General features: G+C 34.1%; 2 protein-coding genes across 2 annotated transcripts in view; one reads left to right on the forward strand and one right to left on the reverse strand.

Annotated features, from left to right (window-relative positions):
• The window catches only part of LOC140014268 (oxoglutarate-dependent flavonoid 7-O-demethylase 1-like), a 176937-nt gene that overhangs the window by 22994 nt on the left and 127416 nt on the right, over nt 1–26527 (forward strand). The gene's annotated exons all lie outside the window — the stretch shown is intronic.
• LOC113708432 (oxoglutarate-dependent flavonoid 7-O-demethylase 1-like) overlaps nt 17541–26527 on the reverse strand; it is a 40562-nt gene continuing 31575 nt past the window's right edge. Inside the window, exons 4-5 of the mRNA XM_072064284.1 lie at nt 19002–19326; nt 17541–18104 (exon numbers count right to left, since the gene is read on the reverse strand). Coding sequence (XP_071920385.1) covers nt 17847–18104; nt 19002–19326 — 583 coding nt within the window. The 3' untranslated portion in view covers nt 17541–17846. The remainder of the gene's footprint in view (nt 18105–19001; nt 19327–26527) is intronic.

Raw genomic sequence — 26527 nt, forward strand, 5'->3', positions numbered from 1 at the left:
TCCCAACACTAGAAAATCATAGTTGCCACCTCCAATGTTTTTAACATTACCATATTTTTCCTTTAATTTTTTCACACTAACAATCACATCAATTTTAACAATCACATCTTTCGCTTCAAAAAATTCATCAACTACAATGAAATCAAAATTTCTCTCTTATCACAATCTTTAGTTACATTTTCCATATCACCAACGACTTCACCTTCTTTCTCAACCACATGTGAAATTTCCTTTTCAGCCACAAATTTTTCATCTTCACAAGTACCCATAATTTCTGCAATTTCTTCTTTCTTTGACTCATCAAAAAAAAAATTTTCTCCTACCTCATCACAAAATTCTTCTCCACCATGACCATAGAAATTCATCAAAATTTTCCAAACCTCCGTTGCTGCATTTACATCTATAAATTTTTTGGCTACATGCAATTGGACTTGGGTGTTGAGATATTGGAATGCCTTACAATCTAACTATTTATTCTTTTCTAACTCTTAAACAGCTTGATAATTCGTACCTTCTATAGGTTTCGTGAACCCCTTTTAGACAAAATCCCAAATTCCAATGGCTTGAAATTTTTTTTTTCATCAACCAACTCAAAATCTCAAAATCATTTTTGCCATCAAAAATAAAATCATCACAACATGATGAATAACATTGATCCATGCTTCAATTTCATGAACAAGCCCTAGAATCAAAGTCCAGACCTCTAATACTTTGTAGGAAAATAGCCCATAGGATAAATAATCAAAACAAATCACACACTCGAATAAATAGCATGGCAGCGAAGTATTTATAAACAAACAAACGGACCGGGCTGAAGAAAGAAATGAGGGAAACTAATTCCTAAACTAATATGAAAACTAAACAAACAAGACACCAAAACAAGAAATTAGAAGAATTAGGAAACTAAATACTAAGATAGCTTGGTTTAATTTCCTTCAGTTAGTGAAACTAGTTAGGAAAGGAGTTTGGTAGTCATTCCTTTCTTATAGTCAATCTTTCCCTCTGCATCTTTTTCTTCTTCTCTCGTTCTGATCATTCCTCATTCTTGAACTAATTCTTTCCTTTTCTAGTTCATTTTTCTCCCATATCAATACTTAATTTGGCTCCAATGTTTGAGTCCCTGATAGTTGTTGGTATGAAGCGGTTGACTCTGACTGCTTGAATACCCCCTGATCATGGTTGAAACTACTTGTTTTAAGTCTTTGAAGGAGCAGGTCAAGAAACAGAAGCAAGGTTGAGCAAGGCTCTGGCTTCCATAGGAAATTTTTAGCAGCAATTAGACTCCATGAATAATTTCCAGCAACATTTTAAAGATGAGTGGGAAAGTAATGGCAGGAGGATGGAGTCCATGATTCACAATGTGCATCGGAAATTCAGCTCCTCTATTATGTTGATGTCTCGTAAAGACAATCAGAAAGTGATCTGCGAAGAAGAAAATTTTGGGATTCCCACCTCCTAGAAGCAACAGAAGTGCTCCTCAGGAGTAATAAGACTTAGTGAACGATATTCTGTCTCCAGTTTCATTAGCGGGCTTAGAGAAGAAATTAGGCACAGTCAAGATGTTCAAACCTGAGATTTTAATAGTAGCATTTGACGTAGACAGATTAGACAAGGGGGTAGGCAGAATGTGGACTCCAGATTTGAATTATATAAAATCAAAATTGGCCATGGTATTGGAACTAATAGCTATAGGCTCCCTCATTATCGAGTTGAAAAAGGAGCTTCTGCTAATTAGGATTCTAGTCCTAACATCATATAGAAAATTTCACCATCCAATACCAGAGGAATAATAATTTTTGTTTCAAGTGTGCCAACAAATTTGGAGCAGGACATCAAAGCAAAATGAAGCAGCTGCATCAGATGGCAGAAGACAAGGAGGAGGAAATTGAGTTTGCAGATGTCCAAGGGAAGCAAGATGAGGTTACTAGTAATATTGGAGTTGTGGTCGGCATGTCATTTCATACATTGTCTTCTGGGCTCAAAAGAAAGACCATTACTCTACAACAGGTTATGAGAACTGTAGTAGTGAACGTATTGGTGGACACTGGAAGTTCTGATAGCTTTATCAGTCACAGCTTAGCAAAAGATTCTGATGACTAAGTTACTAAAAATTTGGTACGTAAGCTAATTGTACTCGGAGAGTAAGTGCATTCCACATGACAATTTGGGCTTTTATAGGAGTGTTGTGGCACATTAGGTAAATGTTGGAAACAAAATGTAAATATTGGAAGTCTAGGGAGAGGACAGATTCAATCAAAACAAAGCTTATTCACCATTTTGTTCCCCTGAGCTTTGGATTTGGAGGTACTCATACTTTACCACCTTAAACCTTAAAAATATGCACCTCATACCACCAGAAATCTAGTGAATATTTGAAATCTTACCTTTGTCAATGTTTGCAATCTTAACTTTGTCAAGAAAATTGAGTGTTATGACAATATTGCTCCTTTGTTGATGACACTATATATAGTTTACTATTAATGCCCTTTTACTGGTGGAGAAAGTGATTTTTTTTATTTAATCTCTATTTATTCTCCTCTAAGTCTAGATGTAATATATATTAGTCCTTATTAAAAATTTAGTTAAGTAATTCATAGTTGACTAATCTGACAAACAAAATATAACAAAAATATTCTTCTAACAATTTACATAAACTAAAAGAATAAAATATTACGCTATTAAGTAGTAACAAGCTTAATATTAAAGCATGATTTCAAAATTTTGCCAACTTTATTTATTGTTATTACTATATTATTTTTTTATTACTACATTATTTATTATTACTATTAGATTTAAAGTCCAATAAATTGAAAACAATGTATAAGATAAAAGAACATTAATTCAACATGAATTTGAAAAGACTTTAAGGATATTAAATTGAAAAAGCTTTTTTTGGTTTTATTAATTTGATTTTTTGTATATTAGATACTATAGAGAAGATATAAAGTTCGGATCCAAACAAAATGGCAATAATGATAAATTATTAATCATTTCAGAAATGAAAGGGCATTAACATTCTTACACTCAATTTTTTCCTTATGACGTTAATATTTATATCTTTGACTAGTTTTCAAGGGGCCAAGCATACAATTTTAAGGCTCGTAATAGTAAAGTCAAAAGTGTGCCTACCCCCAAAGTTTAGCAGAGCAGAGTGTGACTGACATGGAGCAAATTGAAAAGCATGTACTTGTTAATGGGGCAATTCACAATAAAGCCTTATATTTATGCGAATACTTACCTCTAAGATATCACCAACGTTGACTATAAAAGCATTAGGAAGTGGAATAACAAGAACCCAAGCTTCATTTTCCTTGATTTGGAGACCTTGTACATCGTTGATTTGAAGTAAAATGGCGGGCTAACAGGATCAAAGTGATGGCATAGGCCTGTGACCAGCTCAGGTTGAGGACATGGAGGATGGTAAGTGAGCCTCATGGATTGTAACTAGGGCTGCAAATGAGCCGAGTCGAGTCGAGTTTTGAGCTAATCGAGCCGAATTTCGACTAAATTTTATCAAGCTCGAACTCGTGCTCGACAAGCCGGCAATTTAAAGCTCAAGTTCGATTCGAATCAATTCGAGTCGAGCTCGAGCTTTAAAAAAATAAAAATAATTATTTTATTTTTTAAAAAATAAATAAAATAATATTTTTTCTTAATAAATAATAAAATATTAAGGATATATATGTAATTTTACTATTAAAATAAGAAAATAAAAAAATTTAAATATACACTTAAAATAAAAGAAATATATACTTAAAATAAAAAAAATAAAAAATATTATATATATATATATATATATACTCGAACCGGCTCGCGAACTAACGAACTTAATATTTTGAGCTCGAGTTCCAGCTCGATTCCAACTCGAGCCAGCTCGAGCTGGATATTGATCGAGCTCGACTCGAGCTCGACTCGCGAGCGACTCGATTCGTTTGCAGCCCTAATTGCAACCCTTCTTCTAAAAGCACTTCAATTTCTTCATGCTTCATTCCTAATGCTTTTGCTATTAGGTTGAGAATCTTCAAGGCAAGACTTTTGAGCTCTATAGAGTACTCTTGAAGACTTTCCCTATGCAGCAAAACCAAGAACATTTGAAGGAATATAAAGGTAACTAGCATAAATATCGGTTTAGTATCATAACAAAAGAAAAGAAAAGAAAATTTTGCGCACAAACTTCAATGTTAGTTTCATGTTTTGCAGTGTTATTGGATTGATTAACATGCAAATAAACTATAAGGAGAACTGAGCATACCTAAGTCTAAGTATAAATTTAGATGTATATTATAATGAACTTAAAATCACAGTGAATTGGTGATTTTTTATTGTTCAACTTCATCTTTTATAATATCAGTAACATTTTGACCTAAAATATCTTCGGCCATCCTTCTTCTATCTTTCTTTTCTTTAGAAAAAGCTATCTAACTAAAACTCTCATTCAACTCTCTCATGAGAGAGAGATCAGATTTTTCTAATCTCTCTTCATGTGAGGAGCTCTCTCTATAGTTTCTTTTCATTTATGTGAATAAAATATTTCTTAAGATTTTCTAATGAGAGTTTCTTCTGATAGGGCATAATTTGTTATTAATTTTATGGTTAATTTTCCTCTTTGTCCTTGCCAAATATTGTTTTAATTGTTGAAATATACTTATATTTGGTATTTGGACCTAATTACAGGAAGTGGAGCAGAAAAATACTAAAAAGGGTGACTTTCTTGAGAAAATGCCGTGCACGTGGGAAGCCTTGAGAATCCTTGCAAATCCGGCTCCAAGATGTGCTAAACCAATTCCTTTCCTTTCGTGACTAGTAGTTTACTAGCATTAGGAAACAAGAAAGAAGGAAACTTCAGTAGTTGTCTTATCTCTTTGTTTTCCTTATTCGGTGGAAAAACCAACGAGATGAGGGACTAGTCATTGTTTGGATTAGGGAGATTCTTCTATTATTTGTCTTCGCCCCGAGGCCGCAAGACAGGAGATAATTCCTTCTTCGTGCCTTTACTCTTCTTGCGTGAAACATATTAGATTGTTTTAATAACAAAGTTTGATATTCATGAATTCTACTAATTCGCGTGAAAATTTCTCTATGAGGAGTGGCTAAGTTCGTCATCTAGTTGAAGGTCAACTTGAAGACTCGATTCCAAACATCTACGAGATCAAATTATTTTACTTATTTCTTTTATTCATTGGTATTTGTACGTTTTCCAGCTTAACTTCTTATGATTGTTTTGTTATTTGAATGTCAAGGGCTCGATATTCAAATTAACCTAATAATCTACTGCCAGATTAATTGATTGGATCCGTAATTGTTCAATTGATTAATACCAGTGGCAACTAGCGTGATTGGTTCCATGTTAGGGAAACGCATGATCTAATTTAAACAAACCCTCGTAGCGTGTTTGTTAGTTAGGGGTTGGGTTTTTCTAATTCTTAATGCAATCTAGAAATTAAATCCTACGGTCGTACCTAGGGTTATTTTTTGGTTAGAGAAATAGTTAACAGTCGTACCTTAACTATCGAAAAAGTAAGGAAAGGTTGGTTGTTTATCGCGTGTATGACAACTATAACTAATCTATTAATGAGTAATTGAATTATCTTTGGATCGATGATCAGTTGAATGAACCGTATTTGAAAAGTTGCACCTTTAGTTAGAGTCGTATTGGTTATTTATTAATTCTTGTTTATTTCTATTAGTTGGTTAATTAGTTATTTTATATTCTCTAAAAAACCCATATTTCGGACTCTGGAAGAAACGAATTATCTCCAGTCCCTGTGGATTCGACCCTACTTACTGCTGTATACAAAATTTGTATTTTTCTTGAGTAGATAATTATTATTGCATAGGCTCGACACCTGTTGCCGGGGACTGGGGCCTGATTAATTTGTTTCTTTTTGAGTTCATCTTATTTTTATTTCTATTTTTTTCTTTTATTTCTTTTTTCTACTAGTTTATGGCTGCTGACATTTCATATTTTGGTGATAGACTAGATTTTATTCCTACGAAAGGAAATGAAGCTTGTGTTTTTTCTGATGATCAATATTCAGATTCACTAAGCTTTCTTATAGACAAAATGGCTGCTGCAACTTGTGGGATTTGTTATGCCACAGATCATTCAACTAGTATGTGCTCTGAATATCAAGATTACCTGAATGCCTATCTCAATAATTTTGGAGGTTTCTCACCTCAATCTCGGACGTGGCATGACCCTTATTCAAATGGGTATGATCAAAGATGGTGGGGCAACTCCAACTTTAATTATGCACCAGACCCAATCGATTTTCAACATCAATATCAACAGCAACAGCCATCATCGATGTCAGAATTGCTCTCATAGACTAATATCAACCTTGAAGAAGATGAGAGTGCAATTATCCGGATAAATGACGTGGAACTGCAAGAGTTTCAAGAAAACGGATCTAAAGATGCAGTTGAAAAGGAAGTTGAAGTGCAAGAAACGAAACCCCAATATCAACTCATCCAAGTGAATGAATCCTGTGAACAATCTCCAAATGCGGTGACATTTTCTCCATTCCTTAATCAATATTCTTCTGACTCTTATTCTTCAATTTTTGTTGGTGAGATTGACTTTATTATACCAGAAAATTTTGAATTTCATGATAGGAATAAGTTAAGAGTGGCGATGACAAAATATCTTGGACCAGTAAATGCGCGTGATGGAGGAATGGGTGGAGAATTTAGATTATTGTTGACTTGTTTGGCGCCATCTACTAGTCCATGGAAGACCGTAGCTCGTGTGCTCAAGAATTACTATATTTACGAGGGCTATCAGGATTACATAGAGAATGAAGCACTAAAACGAGCCACAAGATTTTATCCTCCCTGAACAAACATGACAATGTCTAGTCAAAGACGTTAAAAGAAAGGCGCTTTTTGGGAGGCAACCCAAATACTGGTTTTGTTTATTTTTTTCGTTGTTCATTGCTTTAAATTTGTCGTTTCTCACTTGGGTACTAGTTAATATTGATATTTTCCTCCACTATGACCAGGACAGGTAATCTTGGCGTGTCCATGCAAGGAGGGCACGCGTTAATCTTGCAAGCCTCAATCTCATGGTCAGGAGGCTTTTGCAAAACATGGGGGTGCCCATGACATGTTGATAAAACCTCAACTGTTCGCAACACAGGCAGGTTAAGGAATCTTGGCGTGCCCACGCAAGGAGGGCATGCATTAATTTGCAAAAAAGTCACCCCAGGATCATATTACTTTTCCAAATCTTGGAATGCCCACGCGAGGAGAGCACGCGTTAAATTGCGAAAAGCGATTCCCAAGTTCAGATTACTTTTCCCTATCTTGGCATGCCCACACCTAACACAGTGGTTCTAAAAAAAAATTCTTTTCTTTTCTCTTCCTTTTCCTTTTCTTTTTCCATTTTCTTTCTCTTTTCTTTTTCTTTCTTCCTTCTTTCTTCCATCCTTCTCCATTCAAACTCCACCACTGCCAACCATCAACTTACGTCGAGCTCCACAATCATTTGGCCCTCACCCGTAGCTGTCCACGGCCTCTACAATTATCAGGGAAGTTTCGTTGTCCCTTTTGTTTCGTATTCTATTCTTTATCTCTTACATTGGGATAATGTAAGATTTAGGTGTGGGGGGAGTAGTATATTGATAATATATTGGAAAAGTGCAAGTGTAGGCATTTTTGTTGGAATTTTTTGTTTTGATTTTGTCAAATTTTATCCAATCTTTGCCTATTTTTATGCATACTTGTGAGTGTTTCAGATAAACGATGGTTAGATGTCTCAAATTTTTCTATTGCTAAGATTTTATACGCTAAGGTGTTAAGTATAGCATGATTAAGTTTAGGGTATCTCTTTGGTGAATATTTGAGATTTTGTGACTTTTGCACTTTTTGGTTAATTTCTCTAAGTATTGTAAATATTTGTCTAGCATTTTTATGCAAATTGGTTCAACTATTAATCTTAGTTCTCCATATTTAAGAAATGAAGTGGGCTTGTGTGATCTTTAATTTTATTTTTGATGCATATTTGAATCATGTTTGGCTATACTCCGCTAGTATCGTTACCTAGTAACAGGAGTTCTTCACCATGAATGTCGATTTTCATGTCAAAAAGTGACAATGACTATGAGTATGTGGTTTTTATGCGATGATGACTGAGTAACTGGGCTCCTTCATTTGCCCGGAGTCCGCTTCAAAACGCTTAAATGGCTAAAGACTAAGCATTTCTCCTGAAAAAAAAAAATCAATCAAGTGTGGGAATATTTTAGAAAAAAAATGTGTCAATAGTAAAAAATGTGGAAGTGTTTGAATGAATTGTTAGCCTGCTGATTCATGAATTTTAATGTTGAGATTTTGCTTAATAGTCAAACCATTTGCTTACGAATGTTAGTTGAATATTTTATATTCTTAGATTAGTTAGTCGAAAATTGGAAAGGTCTTTGATTTTGAAAGATAACCGGAGAGATGTTTCTTGAAACTTAATCACTAATACTTGACATATGTTTTAATTGTATCTTGACAATAGAAGATTTGAGCAATAGCCATTGTTTGAATTTGATTGTTTGATTTGTTGTTCTCATGCTTGAGTACAAGCATGGTTTAGGTGTGTGGGGAATTGATAGGGCATAATTTGTTATTAATTTTATGGTTAATTTTCCACTTTGTCCTTGCCAAATATTATTTTAATTGATGAAATATACTTATATTTGGTATTTGGACCTAATTACAAGAAGTGGCGCAGAAAAATACTAAAAAGTGTGACTTTCTTGAGAAAATGCCGTGCACGTGGGAAGCCTTGAGAATCCTTGCAAATCCGGCTCCAAGATGTGCTAAACCAATACCTTTCCTTTCGTGACTAGAGTTTACTAGCATTAGGAAACAAGAAAGAAGGAAACTTCAGTAGTTGCCTTATCTCTTTGTTTTCCTTATTCGGTGGAAAAACCAACGAGATGAGGGACTAGTCATTGTTTAGATTAGGGAGATTCTTCTATTATTCGTCTTAGTCCCGAGGCCGCAAGACAGGAGATAATTCCTTCTTCGTGCCTTTACTCTTCTTGCGTGAAACATATTAGATTGTTTTAAGAACAAAGTTTGATATTCATGAATTCTACTAATTGGCGTGAAAATTTCTCTATGAGGCGTGGCTAAGTTCGTCATCTAGTCAAAGGTCAACTTGAAGACTCGATTCCAAACATCTGTGAGATAGAATTATTTTACTTATTTCTTTTATTCATTGGTGTTTGTACGTTTTCTAGTTTAACTTCTTATGATTGTCTTGTTATTTGAATGTCAAGGGCTTGATATTCAAATTGACCTAATAATCTACTACCAGATTAATTGATTGAATCCGTAATTGTTCAATTGATTAATACCAGTGGCGACTAGCGTGATTGGTTCCATGTTAGGAAAACATATGATCTAATTTAAACAAACCCTCGTAGTGTGTTTGTTAGTTAGGGTTGGGTTTTTCTAATTCTTAATGCAATCTATAAATTAAATCCTACGGTTGTACCTATAGTTATTTTTTGGTTAGAGAAATAGTTAACGGTCGTACCTTAGCTATCGAAAAAGTAAGGAAAGGCTGGTTGTTTATCGCGTGTATGACAACTATAACCAATCTATTAATGAGTAATTGAATTATCTTTGCATCGATGATCAGTTGAATGAACCGTTTCTGAAAAATTGCACCTTTGGTTAGAGTCGTATTGGTTATTAATTAATTCTTATTTATTTTCTATTAGTCGTTTCATTAGTTAGTTAATTAGATATTTTATATTCTCCAAAAATTCCCCATACTTCGGACACTGAAAAAATGAATTATCCCCAATCCCTGTGGATTCGACCCTACTCACCGCTATATACAAAATTTATATTTTTCTTGAGAAGATAATTATTATTGTACAAGCTCGACACCTGTCATCTTCTCTCGTTAAAGTTGTCTAGTGAGAGTTTTCTTCTCTCCTAAATTTTTTAGTGGAGTTTTATTCTCTCCTAAGGATTCCTAGTGAGAGTTTTTGATAATATTTTCATTTTTCTTTTATTACATTTGAGTTTTTCAGATTGTGATTATTAGATCTGGAATTTCTTAGATATATTCAGTAGATCTCACTATAATATATGGACTTGAAGCCGTTAATCAGCAGATTTGACGATTACAAGCATGCATAGATATCCATATATGGAGCTACAATTATTTTATCTTATTTTTTAAATTTAGAGCTTTATAATGTAATTTTTATTGTTCATCTTATCTGTAGTATCCTTTCTTCAGATCTGTTATTTGATATCTATATATATTTGATGATATAATTTCTACCATTAGTATAAATTTTAATGAAAATATGATATTTTATTTAAAAAAATCATCTTTGATCAAAACACAAACGGAAATTCTTGGCAGGTCATTATTTTTCTCGATCTCACAAAAAGTGAAAAAGAGAGCTTCTTAAGCCTTAGTGGACTTACTAGCATATGTACAATAGGTTAATGTTTTGAATTATTCATATTATTGTTCTAAATATATTTTTCTCCTTTTATTTGGTTTGGAAGATAGTGGATGGAGGGCGGCAGGGTAATTAATTTCTCATTGGCATTTCAGCTTATTTTTTTACTTGACCTTTCGTCATCATGTATTCAGCCATTTCTGGATCTGTATACTTCCCTAAAATAAAATCTGAAATGTTAACTTTAAAAATTATCACATCAACATATTCTTTTATTCTATCTTTCTCAGTAGATAACTTTACAGAAAAATCAACTTTACCTACTAAAAAATCTCACCTATCTGATGCATTAGCGTTCAAATTTAGATAGACGTGAAAACGTCAAATTAAATGGTATCATTGAATTGCTTCAATCAAAACCATCTGGCAAAGTGCATCAGTGGCCATTAAATTTTCGTGAATGTCTCTTTTCGGCCATCCAACATAATTCTTTTTTCATTCAAGAAAGTTCAGTAACTAGTAGTACAGTTTGCCTAAAATTTTAGCATGCTACGTATGTTAGTTCATGTCAAAAACAGTTTTTATCCTAAAACTGCATGGTTTAAGAATTACAAGACTAAAGATAGCACACTTGATTTAAATTCCCCGTTTTGTGTGTGTTGTGCATGGTTGGTCAAATATACCTTTGAGGAAGAGGCAGCTTAGGGAATAAATGAGGTTTTCTTAAATCTTCTGGTTGAGTGATCATGTATAACATGCCAGCCCAGTCAAGCTTTTGCTCCTCTGATTTGACAAAGGCCTGCCCATATCCTTCTACATCTCCTGGTTCTTGACCATATTTGTTCTTTTCAGCCATCGGCAGATTGAAAAAATCTTGAACTTCTGATTTCAATTTCTCCACTAATGAAGAGTTAACTCCATGATTAATCAACTGCTGACAGTTATTCTCATAAGTAATAGCATCTGGATGGAATAGCACATAAGCATATGTATACTTTCAACTGATTTGCACTCGTAAAATTGAGGTAAAAGATGATTAAGTCATCAACGGATTCATTTTTCATAGGACTTTGATTTCATTTGAAGATGATTTCTTTTTTTTTCGATACAAAAAAAAAAAAAAAAGTGGGATGGTCTCAAACCTTGAAAAAGGTAACCATAGAGCCTTGGTCAAGTGGCCACCAAGGGGAATTTAAAGTTCCTTTCTAGAATGTTGGTTAGGGTTCAAACTTTACACAAAATCGACGGTTCAAACATTGAAATAGCAACACTTGATAATTTAGTTTTGTAAAAAAGTTGTATAATCAAACTACTTCAAACATACAATAGCTTGTCACACAAATATATGTTTGTCATACATTCAATCCTTGTATATATACCTGGAAAACCCCCCTCCTTGCAAGCAGAATGCAGCTTCTAAAGCTCCAAATCACTTACCTCCACAGCAGAACTAAACAAGCATTGCATATCCACAACCGGTATTTGGTGGAAAGAACCACCGTTAGAGATGGTTGGACATTGGTCTTTGTCGGGGCGCATGTAACGAGTTGGAACCATGCTCAAAGTCGCGGTCGCAGTCCGGAACGTTCTATATCGGTCTCGACATATCGGTTCGCGGTCTCGGTGAGACACAAATTTTAAGGCATTTAATATTCTAAAAATTGTTAATAATATAAAAAAAGTATGCTAAACAAAAATAATAAAAAATAGCAAAAAAAAACGGCCGAGTCAATCCGTCGCGGTGATGTCTCGGCTAATTTCTCGGCTAGTCAAGTAACTCGATATCGTTTCGTCACGGTCTCGTATCGGTAGGGGCCGAAAAGGTGACGACTCGGCCGAGATTTCGAACCATGGTTGGAACAGAAGAGGGATTTTCCTTAGCCAACTCTTGGACAAAAGGAACTTTCAGAGATCCCCCAAGCTTTCTTGTCTTGGGATCCATGATTGTGGTTATTTTCAACTTCAAAGTTCTAATTCTTGTATCTATCCACTGAATCCCTAGTTCAGAATATATATATATTTTTCGCACTAGATGTTTCATTAATCCAACATTGTTTATTATTAGTCGAAATGCAAGGTGCTAGGTTTGGATAATATAAGAATTTCTATACAGAACTAGTTGTAGGCTTGACAATGATGTCTCACCTAAAGAGCTGCTATTATAATTAATTTCATCCATATTCCACCTAAATGCAGTGTTTCAAAGGTAACCCATGGAACCATATAGTACAAATTAAACCTTGTCATATCTCTTAGGCCTACAAATTACGTTGATTTGGTAGACCCATTGATAATTACCTCCTCCTTGGTCACATTAAAAAAAAAAGCAAGTTTTATTGCTTCGAAATTTTGAAATTGACTTATGAATAAGGGTCTATCAGCTACTGTCTTCAAAAATGGTTCATCACCTGCACTTCATGATGGTATCCAAATTTTAGATTATCCTCAAATATTTATTGAAATTATACTAGGCTGTGATAGAGCATATCATCAACTTTCGGATCTCCCTACTCAAGCCCAAGGGGCATTTAAACTAGACAAATGTGGTCTCCCTTCCCTTAGAAAATGCTAGGGTATGCATTGTACTCCTAGGAGCTAAGGTCGATGTCCCCCTCCGTCTTTGTCTCTCTTCTTCAAGGAATAATATAAAACCTTCTTGATTAAAAAAAATATTGAAATTATACTGGCCTTGCTACGTAGACGGAAGCATAACAATTACTTTGATTAAAAAAAACTGTATATATATATATATATATATATATATATATATATATATATATATATATATATATATAACTTTTATCATTAAATTTTATAAATTTTTTTGGAGGCAAAAATTAACATTTATGCTTTCAAACCTTTAATGAGGGAAAACTAAAATTTCTAGGCTTTAGAGAGTGGGTGACTAAAGGAATGGCAATGACGTGGATATGAGGCTAGGAAACCCTCACCCGTCTCCCTCCTTGTGCTTTAAAAACTTCTCCTGGCTTTAGTGCTATCCCCCCACTTCTCTTACCCCACCCCCATCCGTCTACCCAACCAGGGTGCCCTGATGGGTGGTTCAAAATAAAATTTTATTTTTTATTTTGATCTTATGTTTTCATATATAATATTAACAAATAACTTTATAAATCAATCTTTTGGACTTTTAACTAATATTCAACATTACATTATGTTTAAAATCTACTTTAATCTTTTAAAAGCATTACTCCGTATTTGTTAGCAATTCTAAACTAACAGCTGTTACTATTATTGTTACAAAATTATAAATAATATAATATGTACATAGATATTGGCAAATATAGCTGCATATTAATTAATTTGTTTAATTTATAGGCAAGGATGGCGTGGGGATAGGTAGTGTAGTTTATCCATCTTGTGTTTGTAGCTAAATTTGGATGAAGATTGAGGAGCAACGATTGAGAGGTTGACCTCATGTGACAAGGGTGATATCTCTTCTACTACTTTCTCTCTTGTATTAGATTTCATGTTTAGCGATAATACAAGTTTGGATTTGTGTTTTTAACATGTTTAGTTAAAGTTTATGCCTAGAGTTATGGTTGAACTTGCTATATCTTGTTTTTTATGTTTACTTGGTTATTTGATGGTATTATTTTGAGCAAGTTATTTATCACTTTTGCTTTTCTAATCATGATTAACCGGCCATTAATTGTGATTATCTAAAGGTGTTAAGATTGCAATGAGAATTGGAATTTAACACTAGTTCAAGGAAGTGATAAACCTAGGGAGTACACTCACGAGAGTAGAGGTGCACCTATGTGGCTTTAGTGACTTGTTCATATAATTTCATAGAAGAAATGAACTTGTAGTTAATTTCATAACCACGAGAGTAGGTATGATTTAGCTACAAGTATAGTTGATTCACTACGAGAGTAGGTTTCACATATATTAGGAAATTACGCCATAACTAGCCAAGATAATAGCATTCACTTAACCAGTAATCTCATTTGCAAGAGTAGTAAGGAATTCCATATCTCTAGGAGCTTTCTAGTGCTAATTTTGATTTCTTTTATGTTTATGGTAGTCTAGATAATAAAGGAGTTCGAAAAACACCGGTAATTGCAATCTTCTCTGTGGGATCGACTCTTAATACCCTATACTCGCTCACGATTCGTATACTTGCGATAAATCGCGTGTGGGGTATTTAGGAATTATAAATGTAAAACTTGATTATGGATGAGCTAATTGATATATGTATACCGGCCCCGCGCACGTCAAAAAACATCATTGATGGTTGAGATGAAAGTCAAGTAACAAGAAGTTTAAAACTTTTCGGATTCTTCTATTCACGGAACATAATAAAAGATAGGTGTACTCTTCAATTATTCATGCCACCGTATGTTTCATTAATCAACATTATTGTTTATTATTAATCGAAAGCAACGTTCTAGATTTGGATTATAAAAGAAGTTGTTTACGGAACTAGATTATAGGCTGACAATGATGTCTTATCTAATTAAAAAGGTGCTATTCCAATTAATTTCATCCATATTTCACCTAAACGCATTGTTTTAAGGGTAGCCTATGGTACCGAACTAGGTATGTCAGTGGGTCGGATTTTATCCAAATCAAATCCAAATCCAGTATATTTGAGTAGGGTTTAGGTTTAATTTATTAACCCAGACCCTAACCAAATCTAGATCCCGTAAGAGAATCATGAATTTGGGTGGAGTATGGTTTTCTATGATTTAGATCCAAATTCAAATTCAAATTAGACCCTACCAATGCCCATGCAATATTCTATGTGTGTGTGTATCAGTAAATTCAGAAAATAACCTAATATTCTATGTCATTATAATTAGTACAAACATTTTCAAGAAAAAAAGAAAAAATGAAAGCAAAAAAATAAAAGATTGAATATAGACACAGATGAAACTTTGAAAACAAATAGTTTTAGTTGATAATAATTCTTTCTTTGAATTCATAATATTGTGTTCAACATCATGAATGTTGATTTTATTATTTGAAAATAAAAATTGGATGATATTTATGTTATTTTTTAACTCTATATATTTTCAAAATATTTTTACTTTGGTTCTTCATTGTATGTTCAAAAAAGTATTCATGAATACCCGTTGAATACCTAAACTTATGAGGGTTCGAGTTTGAGTTTACTTTTTCAAACCCATAAGGGGTTGGATATAGGTTTGGATCTAACTAAATTTAATAAGTATGAATGTAGATCAAAGAGATCTAAATCAAACCCTATCCATTAAAATACCTATACTATACAATATAAATTAAACCTTGTCAAATCCCTTGGGCCCACAAATTATGTTGACTTGGTAAACCCCTGGATAATTACCTCCATTTTTTTTTATATAAAATATCATAGTTTTATTAAAATTTGCATTAATGATAGAAATTACATCATTAAACATACACAGATATCAAAAAATAGGATAATATGGTGAGCTCTATCAAATAGATCCAAAAAATTCCAAATCTGATAATTAAAATCTAAAAAACTCATCTTGGGCACATGAAGAAAGCAAGTTTTGCCGTTCCAAACTTCAAAATTGACTTTTAAGAGTCTATTAGCTATTGTCCTTGAAAATGGTTCATCACCTTCACTTCATGATGTTTATACAAATAATATTTAATTTTGTAATAATATTTTATAGAATTTTTTTTGGAGGTAGAAGTTAACATTTACTTCAAACCTTATGTGAGGGAAAACTAAAATTTCTAGGTTTTAAAGAGTTGGTGACTAGGAATGACAACGAGATGGATTTGGAATTAGAGAACCCTCTCCTGTCTCCCCTCCTATGCTTTAAAACTTCCTCTTGCCCTAAGCTATCCCCCCTGCCCCCACCCCACTACCCAATATGGGTGCCCAATGGGTGGTTCAAAATAAACTTCTATTTTTCATAATTTTTCATACATAATATCAACAAATAACTGTTTAAATCAATCTTTTGAACTTTTAACTAAAATTCAACATGAAATTAAGTTTAAAATATACTTTAATCTTTTAAAAGTATTTCTCCGTTTATTAGCATAACTAAAGTAATATCTGCTACTATTATTATCTTATTGCAAACATGCAATACACAAAAAAAAATTCCGTAAACTAAAAATAACAAAATCATCATTTTACCACACAAATCATGATATTATGAGTTTTCAAATTATAATGTATATGTTTGTATGTGTATGTGTGTGTGTCAATATATATATATATATATACAGAAGTGGGGATAGTACCGATACAAATCCCCACCACCCGTACTATATATAATATGTTCATAGATATTGACAAATATAGTTACCTATTAATTAATTTATTTAATTTATGTGGGGATAGTATTGAGACAAATTCCCGTAACCCCTACTCCCACTCCGCATTTCTCTCCGCCCCATTTCTGTACCTACGGGGTGGGCAAACTTACCGATCGTGACCCCTCTCCATCTCTTAATTCCCGTGCCATTAGAAGGGCCAATTTAGAATGAAAGTGAATAAAGTTGGCATCCATGCTGCCCCCATGGTTAGGGTGATCTATAGCATTGAATGGTTTCATTTCTAGCTTTGAATAATGATACCATGAAGATGAAGTCTCAAGGACGAATTGTCGTGCCTCAGTCAATCACCTCGATGATGGATCACGCAACAGAGTGTGATTAGGGGCAAGAGCGGTCATCAGACCGATTGCTCCTGAATGGTCTCCTCACAATACTTGGTATATAATTGTCTAATCAGCAAATCTTTGCAAATCATTGATGGTTGAGATGTAATCAAGTAACAAGGTTTAAAATTTTAAGAATTGTTCTATTCAGGACACATGAAAGAAAATGATCTATTTTCCACTTATTTGAACAAGATTTTATAATTCAAAAAATAAATAATAATAATTGAAATTTATAGCGAGTCCATCCTTTCTATTTTATATGCTTATTCTGTGCTATACTTTTAAGGACATAATAGAAAAACCCAAAATTTGAATTTAATACAAAGAGTACTTATGGAATAGCAATATATTCAAAGATTTATAATTGTGCCTAAAATAAGTACAAGAGGAAAAGGTAAAATAGCAAAGGGTTTTTTTTTTGGTTCCCCTTATCAAGATCTGGCATAAAGAGTGACTTCTAATACGTCGTTGATAACACATACAATCACTCATCATTCTCTTTCATATTTAAAAATAGATTAATTTTCTATACATTAATAATGTATACAGTATTAAATCTGAATGCATACTATTTGTTTCAAATTTTGAATTTTGAATTTAAATTAATATTAGTTGTCATGCATTCGAATCTAATAGCGTATACAGTGTATACAGGATTAATTCTTAAGCAATTATACATATTGTGGTGAATGAAAGTTGGGGGAGGCGATGAAGAGGGGACACCATATCAACAGTGTACATAAGTTTCAAAGAGAAAAATCATAGAGGGACTAAGAGCCTAAAAGTCTTCGATTTGGGTCCTCATTGCGTCAATGAATGATTTCCCATCTAGTTCACGGGAAAAAAATGCTTTTAAATAGTCAATCATACTAATTCTTCTGAAAATTGCCGGATTTTCGGGGGTGATAAGACTTGGTGCTGGACCCATGTCACCATTCAGTTTTGGGGAAAAGAACGTTGCAATGGAAAGCCTTTCGCTGTGCAAATTCACAGTTGCCCGATGCTCAACACTCTTGTAAATCCCATTTGTCACAATCTGCATCTCAGTAAAAAAAGGTCACATTATTCCCAACTGTGTACTATGTAGCATACATTCTCATAAAAGTTCAATTAGGCTCAATAATAGGATATGGTTAACAAGGTAATCTTGTGAGTTCACCTATAACCAGTGTTATGCCCCAAAAACATTGGAGATAGAATTCAGAAGCAATACCCTGATAGATCCAAGACATGATTTGTAAGTAACTCGTGTAATTAGCATTGAAATCAAGACAAAAAGTAAATTCCTTTCTGAAAATGAAAACAAATTTGTTGGGGAAAAGAGCAAGTATTTTTTTCAAAACAATGAAAGGAAAGTAGTTTGAATTTTACCACTCGTACATCACAAGTAAGCAATAATTTGGAGGGTGGGGTGTAAGGGCATGTACAATACTAATTTTGAAGTTATTATGCTCGAGTTTTTTCAATATAAGACCTTTTCATCCATATATTTTATGCTTTTTTTGACTTTATAAAGATACATGTTCTATTAAAATAGTTAATATTCTACCAATAAACAACATTCGTTTAACTCTGACAAAGTAGCCAAAGTTAGAAGTTTAGGCACAAATTTGTCAAAAGTTAAATTTTGGGATGAAAGCTACACTTTGACCTTGCCTCATTTTCTGGGCGGTGCAAGTTGATAATTAGTCTTACACATCAACCTAGTGTAGGCATCATAATCGGAAAGATTATCTCTTGAATCCTATTAAAATATGGGAAGGACATTCTAATTTCCATATATGTTCATAATTGTAGAAACCAATTTGAAAATATCTCATAAGGGAGGCCAAAAACTAGATAGATGTTGTAATTATATAAACAGAAAAGCAATTTGAAGAGATTGTTCATATTCACATTGCATCTTGGGAGAAAGGATTTTGAGCATGATTACCTCTAAAATGTCTCCAACATTGACTATGAATGCATTGGGAAGTGGTACAACAGGAACCCAAGCTCCAGCCTTTTTGATTTGGAGGCCTTCCACTTCATTGCCTTGAAGCACTACGGTAAGCCCAGCAGCATCAGAGTGGGGGCAAAGGCCCATCACTAGCTCAGGTTGGGGACACGGTGGATAATTGTTCATCCTCATTGATTGCAGCCCTTCTTGAAAAAGCATTGTCATATCTTCAAGCTTCATTCCTAATGCTTTTGTCATTTGCTCAAGGACCTTGATGGCAAGGATTTTCAATTTCCTTGAGTACTGGTCTAGAGTTTCTCTACAATGTTTAAAAAGTTGTAAATAAAAAGTAAAGAATATCCAATATATAATAACAATGCACAATGCTTTAGATGTTAACTAATTTTTAATGCATGCAAGGATGGATGTTTTATTATCATCTCACGGTGACATGGCCTATTAATTTTCCTCATAAAGGCAATTAAGAAGGTAAGATTTAAGAAAGGGATAATTTCATAAACCTTCCCTAAGATTTTTAACAATTTCATTGAGCTCCCTTAAGGTTTCAAAAATTACACCTGCCTCCCCTAATTTGACACTTTTGGTAACCAAACCTTAGACTTGGTCAAAATTTTTAATGAATATCCTAAAATACCCTCAACTTATAACGTTTGAATTACTTTCCAGAACAATCATAATATATTTAACACAAATATACAAAAAGAGTGTGAAGTTTTTAACACCATATTTATTATTTGATAAGCAAAGATGACAATAGTTCTATCACTATGATAAACTACTTTTAATGGTGATTTACCAGGTTATGTATTTTTTAATTTGAGAAAGAAAATACAGTCATAATTCTTTTAGAGTTTGTAGAATTTTGGATCGGTGGAACTATCATAGCTTGGTAGCAATTTTGGCCTTTTTTTTTAGTTAATGTTGCTTTTGGTACCAAAAACAATCAGCAAATAAAAATTAGATCACATTCAAAGTCATAAAAAATGTCACAAGTAAAACATTTATGCTGTCAATGTTTATATTTTATGGTTTTATTGGCAAAAATATAAAAAGGGGGAATAAGAATAGAAAAAGAAAAGAAAAATAATTATTAATACCATTCTTTGTAAAAGTATATCTAACAAGAGAGTTTTATTAAAATGTTAAAACTAATATTATCATTTTATGTGGGCAAAGGAGGTAAATGTTATTTTTATAATCTCGAAGGAGCTCAATGAAATTATCAGAAACCTGAGGAGAGGTTTCTGAAATTGTCCCTTTAAGAAAAGCAAGAGAGAGAGAGAGAGAGAGAGAGAGAGAGAGAGAGATGATATAATTTATTTTTTGTCAATCGTCATGATCTACTCTATTCATACTCTAACCTATTATACGGGGAGACCCAACTGAATCTATTGGGGAATCGATGGGGATTGAATCATCATCGAATCAAACTATTTCTACTCTAATCTATTTTAGGGGAAGGCTCAACTGAATCCATTGAAAAACTGACGGGAATTGAATCACCATTGAATCAAATGTACGCACTCATATGGATTTGAGAAAACCACATATAGTAGCAAAGTGATGGGGGTAAGATTTGAACCTTTAACCTCCCACTCCACCAAGACTTTAAGTCATTGGGTGGCCAATAGCCATATTATTAAAAGAAGAGAAATGTTGGAAAACCATTAAGAATGCCTCCAAGGTAAAAAAATAAGAAGAAAAGGCCTATCATGTGGAGACTTTAAGAGAGATAATGATCAAAATTTTCAATCCTTAGGACACTTTGTGGCTGATAAGCTGTTTTTTTTTTTTTTTCTTTCTTTGAAGGGATGGTTGATAAGCTGTCTTGATCATTACACATGGAATTTTATTGAAGGGATAACATTCGATGTTTCATGTCGTACGTCGGCCCCTAAGATAGTACGACTTCCAAATAAATGCATCTAATAATAAAAAAAATATATATATTACGTACACTTGGATATTCTCTGCTACAATTTTTCATGTAACAGCATTTGGCTTGATTATTGCCTCCTCGGTTTCAATTATATGTAAAAGCTTTTTTCTGTTAACCAATTATATGTTTAGTTCTGGCGGGCTACCTACCAGCATTATCAAATTTTTTTTTCTGAATAAAGCATTTTAGTCGTCAATGGAAATTATGGAATACTTTTTATAAACAAATTGTGACCTAGAATAAAAGAATAATTGAGTGGTTATCGCCTTTTTTACCCCTCAACAACTGAATGAGACATATATTATTATTTTTTTGGACAAAACAAAATTCACAAACAGTGATTAAGATGCTGCATAACCATTATCTACATCTTTCTTTATTTACTGTTCTTTAAGATTTAAGACAAAGTACTTAATTACCTCATCAAGTCCTTTATTACTTTGCTTATTAGAAGGGAATTATATAGTTCAAGTCCTATATTTCAGTGATGAAGATTTATTGCGTACTTCCGTCTACCAATTAATCCCTGATTTCCATAAAATAAAATCAATGCAGTATTTGTAATCTATCGATTTCCCCTCTCCTAATTTTCCCAAATCTCTAATTACGACCCTTAATTCATGAACTTCCATGCAATGTTGGTATTACAAAGATAATCGACATTGCCACTGTAGAAATAAAGGAGCAGAGGAGATAAGGAATAAATTAGCAAGCGGTAGTATATAAAGAACCAAATTAACCACCACTGCTATAATAAAGGACCAAAATGTTCATATTTCCATCAATTAAAATACATGAAAGCATCAAACCGCCACACTTAAATAATGTCTCTTATTGTAAATCCAGTTTATAAATCATAAAAATCATCATTACATCTCTTTACAATTTCGATTCTAGACTTTCAGTTTCTTTATATATATCAAGATGTTGACAATTTATGTAAAAGAAAATAGAAAGATTACAGGTACGGTGATTTGCAAAGTTACAGACTGCTACTAACCACTTATTTTTTTAACTTATTACTAGTCTATGATCATCTCATCCCTAACTTTTAATAGAAAATAAGACAGACAGATTACCTGTTGTTCAATAGTTTAGTATCCATACTTCGTATAAGACATAATGCACTTGTTTGTAACTTTCAAAAGATTTTCATGTAGGAATTTTTTGTTTTGAGGAAAAAGGGATAATTGTAAACTAATTTCCAAATGAAAATAGCGAAAGGATAGTTACTTAACTGGCATCAATAGTTTAAGTCACGGGATCGATCCCCTGCAATCACAAGTACTAATTCTACACACAAAGGCTACAATCTTTAGAAACATAACAATTCTTTTGCGTTTGCTAAAAGTTGTCCCTTCCCACTCTCATGCCTTATACAAAGCAATAGTATATACCAATCTCTCTCTTTGCGTACTCAATAATCATGCGAACATGTGTATGTGCATGTGTACGTGCCAGCAGGCATAAAAGGGTAAAAGAGAGAGGCTAGCGTGTTTATAAATAAATGTGTGTGTATGTGCGAATGCGCATGCGAGCAAGCATAAAAGGGTAAAATTCAATATTTTGCTCCAAAGTCCACACAAGACCAAATAATACATTTTCTCCTCACTAATTCAATTGGATCAATAACTATAGGAAACCTTCGATTGTTTTTAACGCCATGTAATCCCACAAATAGATGCCATCATGTGGATGTCAACACATGAAAAACTGTGACGCCCCACATCTCCCTAAGGCGGACCAAAGGGTATCCGCGGACGCCTGCCCAGCTCACGCCAGGACTCAAGCAATTCCATTCAATTTCAAACCGAACTAATCACTTCGATGAGAACAACATGAATACAATAATGCGGAAGCGTTCAAGCTTAATAAGTCACTTAATGTATAACCAGCACATCGGGTAATTATGAAACGACTTAAATTCAAAGTACACATCAGGGCCCAAACTTTTCAAGTTTACAATTCCCAAAAGTACAACCCAAACCAGGGCCTAGTCAAAATATATAACAGGAGTCTTAACAAAATTACAACGGATGGTTTCTCCATATTTCTCCAAGAGTCGGTCCTGTTAAGGAAAACAAAACTATAGGGTGAGCTAAACGCTCGTGAGGCCAAGAACACACATGCAAGCACTTAGTCAAATAACAATCCCAGATTTAATAAATAAAGCCATGTCTTTTCAATAATCAATCGATCATACAGGAAAAGTAATCAGAAACAATTCAAGGATATAGTAGCTCTCAGGAGCTAAGTTCCACTCGATCTGCCGTTGTCATTCGTATACCTTCCCGCATTGACCCTCCTGTCAATCGGGTCGGTATTTCCATTTCCGTAGATCACCACTTACTTTCCTCCGTCCACCGTACACCCCAAGGGCCCACAATGACCAATATTGGGCGATACTCAACGAGTATGCCAAGCAAGACCTCTTATTAGGTCGAGCTTATTTGTATCTCATGGCTCATCCAAATCCCCGACCAAGCCCATTGCTGGCTCGAGTCTAAGGACGGCCTATGAGTTTGGGCGTCCCCCATTTATTTGAAAGTCGAGGAGGTTCACTCCAACGACATAAGCATTCATGACATAACATTGCATTTTATTCATTCATTCAATACATTTCATTCATTCATTTGAAATTAGAACGAGTGCGATAAAGTACGCACCCGCCCTTATTTTTAAAACTTTCAACAAATACCACAAATAAGCAAGTATCAAAATTCACACACTTGACACTCACCGAGCAATTCAAAAAGAATTATTTTCCGGAAGTTCAAGTGTCCACGGTGAGATCCTCTTGAAGGTCTCCTTGCGCGCCTGGCAATTTAATAGTGGATAATCACACAATTAACCCACTTATCAAGGAAGATTGTACACTAGTACAATCTAAGAATTATTTTGCAAAAAGGAACCTCAATTACACGTAAATCGAGGTTTAACTTGCCTTTTATTATGTACAATATTATTTGAGTTTTTATCATGAAAATTGTAAGCAAAACGTTTTAAGAATATCGAAAGAATAAAGAGTTCTCGAAAACTCTATTTCTTTGAAATTGGAAAATTTTCCAGTTTTATGATGAATCTTTGAAAAATCGTAACTCACTCGGTATAAGTCGAAAATTGGAAAACTTTATACCGTTGGAACCCTCTTAGAGAGTACTATAAGTCCCTAGAAGACACTTTTCCATGAATTGAAGTGGAAAGTGGTCAAAATTGAGCTTGAAGACGCAGGGTTGGTTTTCATGGCAGAATCAAGTTGGATTTCGGCCAACTTTGGAAATTCGGCACGATTCACACGTTACAAACCGGCCTCTGAAATTTTCAGCTCAATTAGTGTTGCAAGTGAAGTGTATGAAAAAACAAGCGGATCAAGAATCGGAGTTTCGAGTACCGAGATACGGTAGCCCGAAGTTGGGGAAATTCAAGACTGGAGAAGAATTTCCAGATTTGAACCTCTAACTTTAGTAATTTAATTGGGTATCGAAACGAACTCGAATTGGTACCAAAATTGGCAGTATTTCAATACTATATGGAAAGTATCCCTCTATCGAATTTCGGGGAAAAATACCTTCGGCAAGGTAGTTAATTAGCCAACCAAAGTTCAAGAAAAATCCTAAGGCAAACTGCCTTTGACTTTCATTTTCCAAAATTCCAATCGTTTAACCAAGAAAGTTATCCAACCATGGTTCATTTGTGAAATAAGGGTCTAAGATATACCCATGATACCTTTGGTAAGTGTTTAATATCAAGAACATCAACTAAGAAGTTCACTCCAAGATTTTGTTCCAAACCAGTCCAAAGATTAGGGTTTTCCAAAACAGAGCAGTCCACTTGTTTCAGTCACAACTCAGTCAATATAGCTCGAAATCGAGCATGGCTTACGCCGTTGGAAAATACATTCATAGAGTTAAAATATCACAGAAGAAATCGTTTTCAAATTCGGCACCCATCTGATTCAAATTCGGGCATCAAGTTGCTGCCTGAACACTTCATTCCAGATGAACAGAGTAACAGGACAGCGAACTTAAAACATTTGGTTCGGCTCGCTCACAAAGAATCAGAACGTGCATTATATACCAAATTAAAGCTAGGAATGTCTAGTTTCAAAGGCCACCAACGGCACATTATTTAGACATCCGAGGACAGAGTTATAGCCAAAATACTACTGCTGGTCAGAGCATACGCGAATCAGTTTTCCAGATTTGCTGGTTTCGAACAAAAATTCATTTGCCCATTCAAACCTCATTATTTTTCAATGAAATTTTTCACACATCTAATACATCCTACAAACATCCAATTCAAGCAATTAAACCATTAAAAATTGGCCTGGAAATGGCCGAACATGGCAGGGGCAAAATCGGAAATTTTAGCTTCTTACACCCAATGAAGTTCCTACTAATTACCCACCACTAATGCATCATTATAACCACTAAACCAACAATATAATCACCATCAATCATCAAATCAGCAACAACAACCCAAGTGTGGGAATTCCAAGAGCCCACAATCACATTTTTACACCATAATCAAGTAACTAAGTGCATGCATGAGCTTAATCTTGTCATATAATCTCCATAAGATAAGAATCCAAGGGTTGATCATTACCTACTCCTTTGGGTTGCAAGGTCAGAATTTTCGGTCCTCTTGAAGCTCCAAGAAACCGTGAAAGCTCCCCTCTTCCTTAGCTAGATATAATCTCCAAGGGGTTTGCTAAGTGGTCTCCAAGTTTGGTGTGATTTGGATGAATTTTGGTGCATGAATTGAAGATGAAAAATGAAGACAATGGAGAGCTCTTCTCCTTTCTTGTTGCTCGGCCAAGTGAAGTGAGGAGAGAGGGAGTGTTGGTTCAATTGTGGCTTCCTAAGGAAGATTCATTGTGTGGTGCAAAATACATCTCAAAGTCAACTTGAAATAGTGCAATTAGGATGCGTTTGGACTCGATTTCTCGCGCGTTTGGTTCACTAGTGCACTAAACCTCCAAAGCATATATATTCATGTAAATATTATTCACTCTTAATTGTCCCGGAATAAGGGTCTAAAGTCCCTCAAATGAAGTCGCGCGTGTGAAAACGCGTATCGTCAAATTTAACGCTATAACGCGAAACTTTCGAAAATTCTTATAACGATTGCACTACTAACTATCACTTGAATATTTATTCATAAGATTACCTATTTTAGGACCATAGTACAAATCTCCAATATTCCAAGCTTATTGTGCTACTACGCGGATAAAATCTCCAAGTACTATTCACTATTTTTTCTAAACGCGCTCTAGGAAATTAATTTTCGAAACGAATCCTTTTAAAAAATATAACGAAGATATTTTACCACTTATTTAGGTCTAATAAGACTAGAAAATATTCCTTGGAAATAAAATCTAATTAAATAATTTATTAAGCCATAAATTAGGCATAAAATAATAGTTTTTGCGAGTCCTCACATCCTCTCCCCCTTAAGAAAATTTCGTCCTCGAAATTTACCTTGGTCGATGAACAAGTCTGGATACTTCTCCCTGATTGTCTCTTCAACTTCCCATGTTGCTTCCTCTACTCCATGGTTC

Source organism: Coffea arabica, chromosome 9c (genome assembly GCF_036785885.1).
Source record: "Coffea arabica cultivar ET-39 chromosome 9c, Coffea Arabica ET-39 HiFi, whole genome shotgun sequence".
In the NCBI taxonomy this organism is placed as follows: Eukaryota; Viridiplantae; Streptophyta; class Magnoliopsida; order Gentianales; family Rubiaceae; genus Coffea; species Coffea arabica.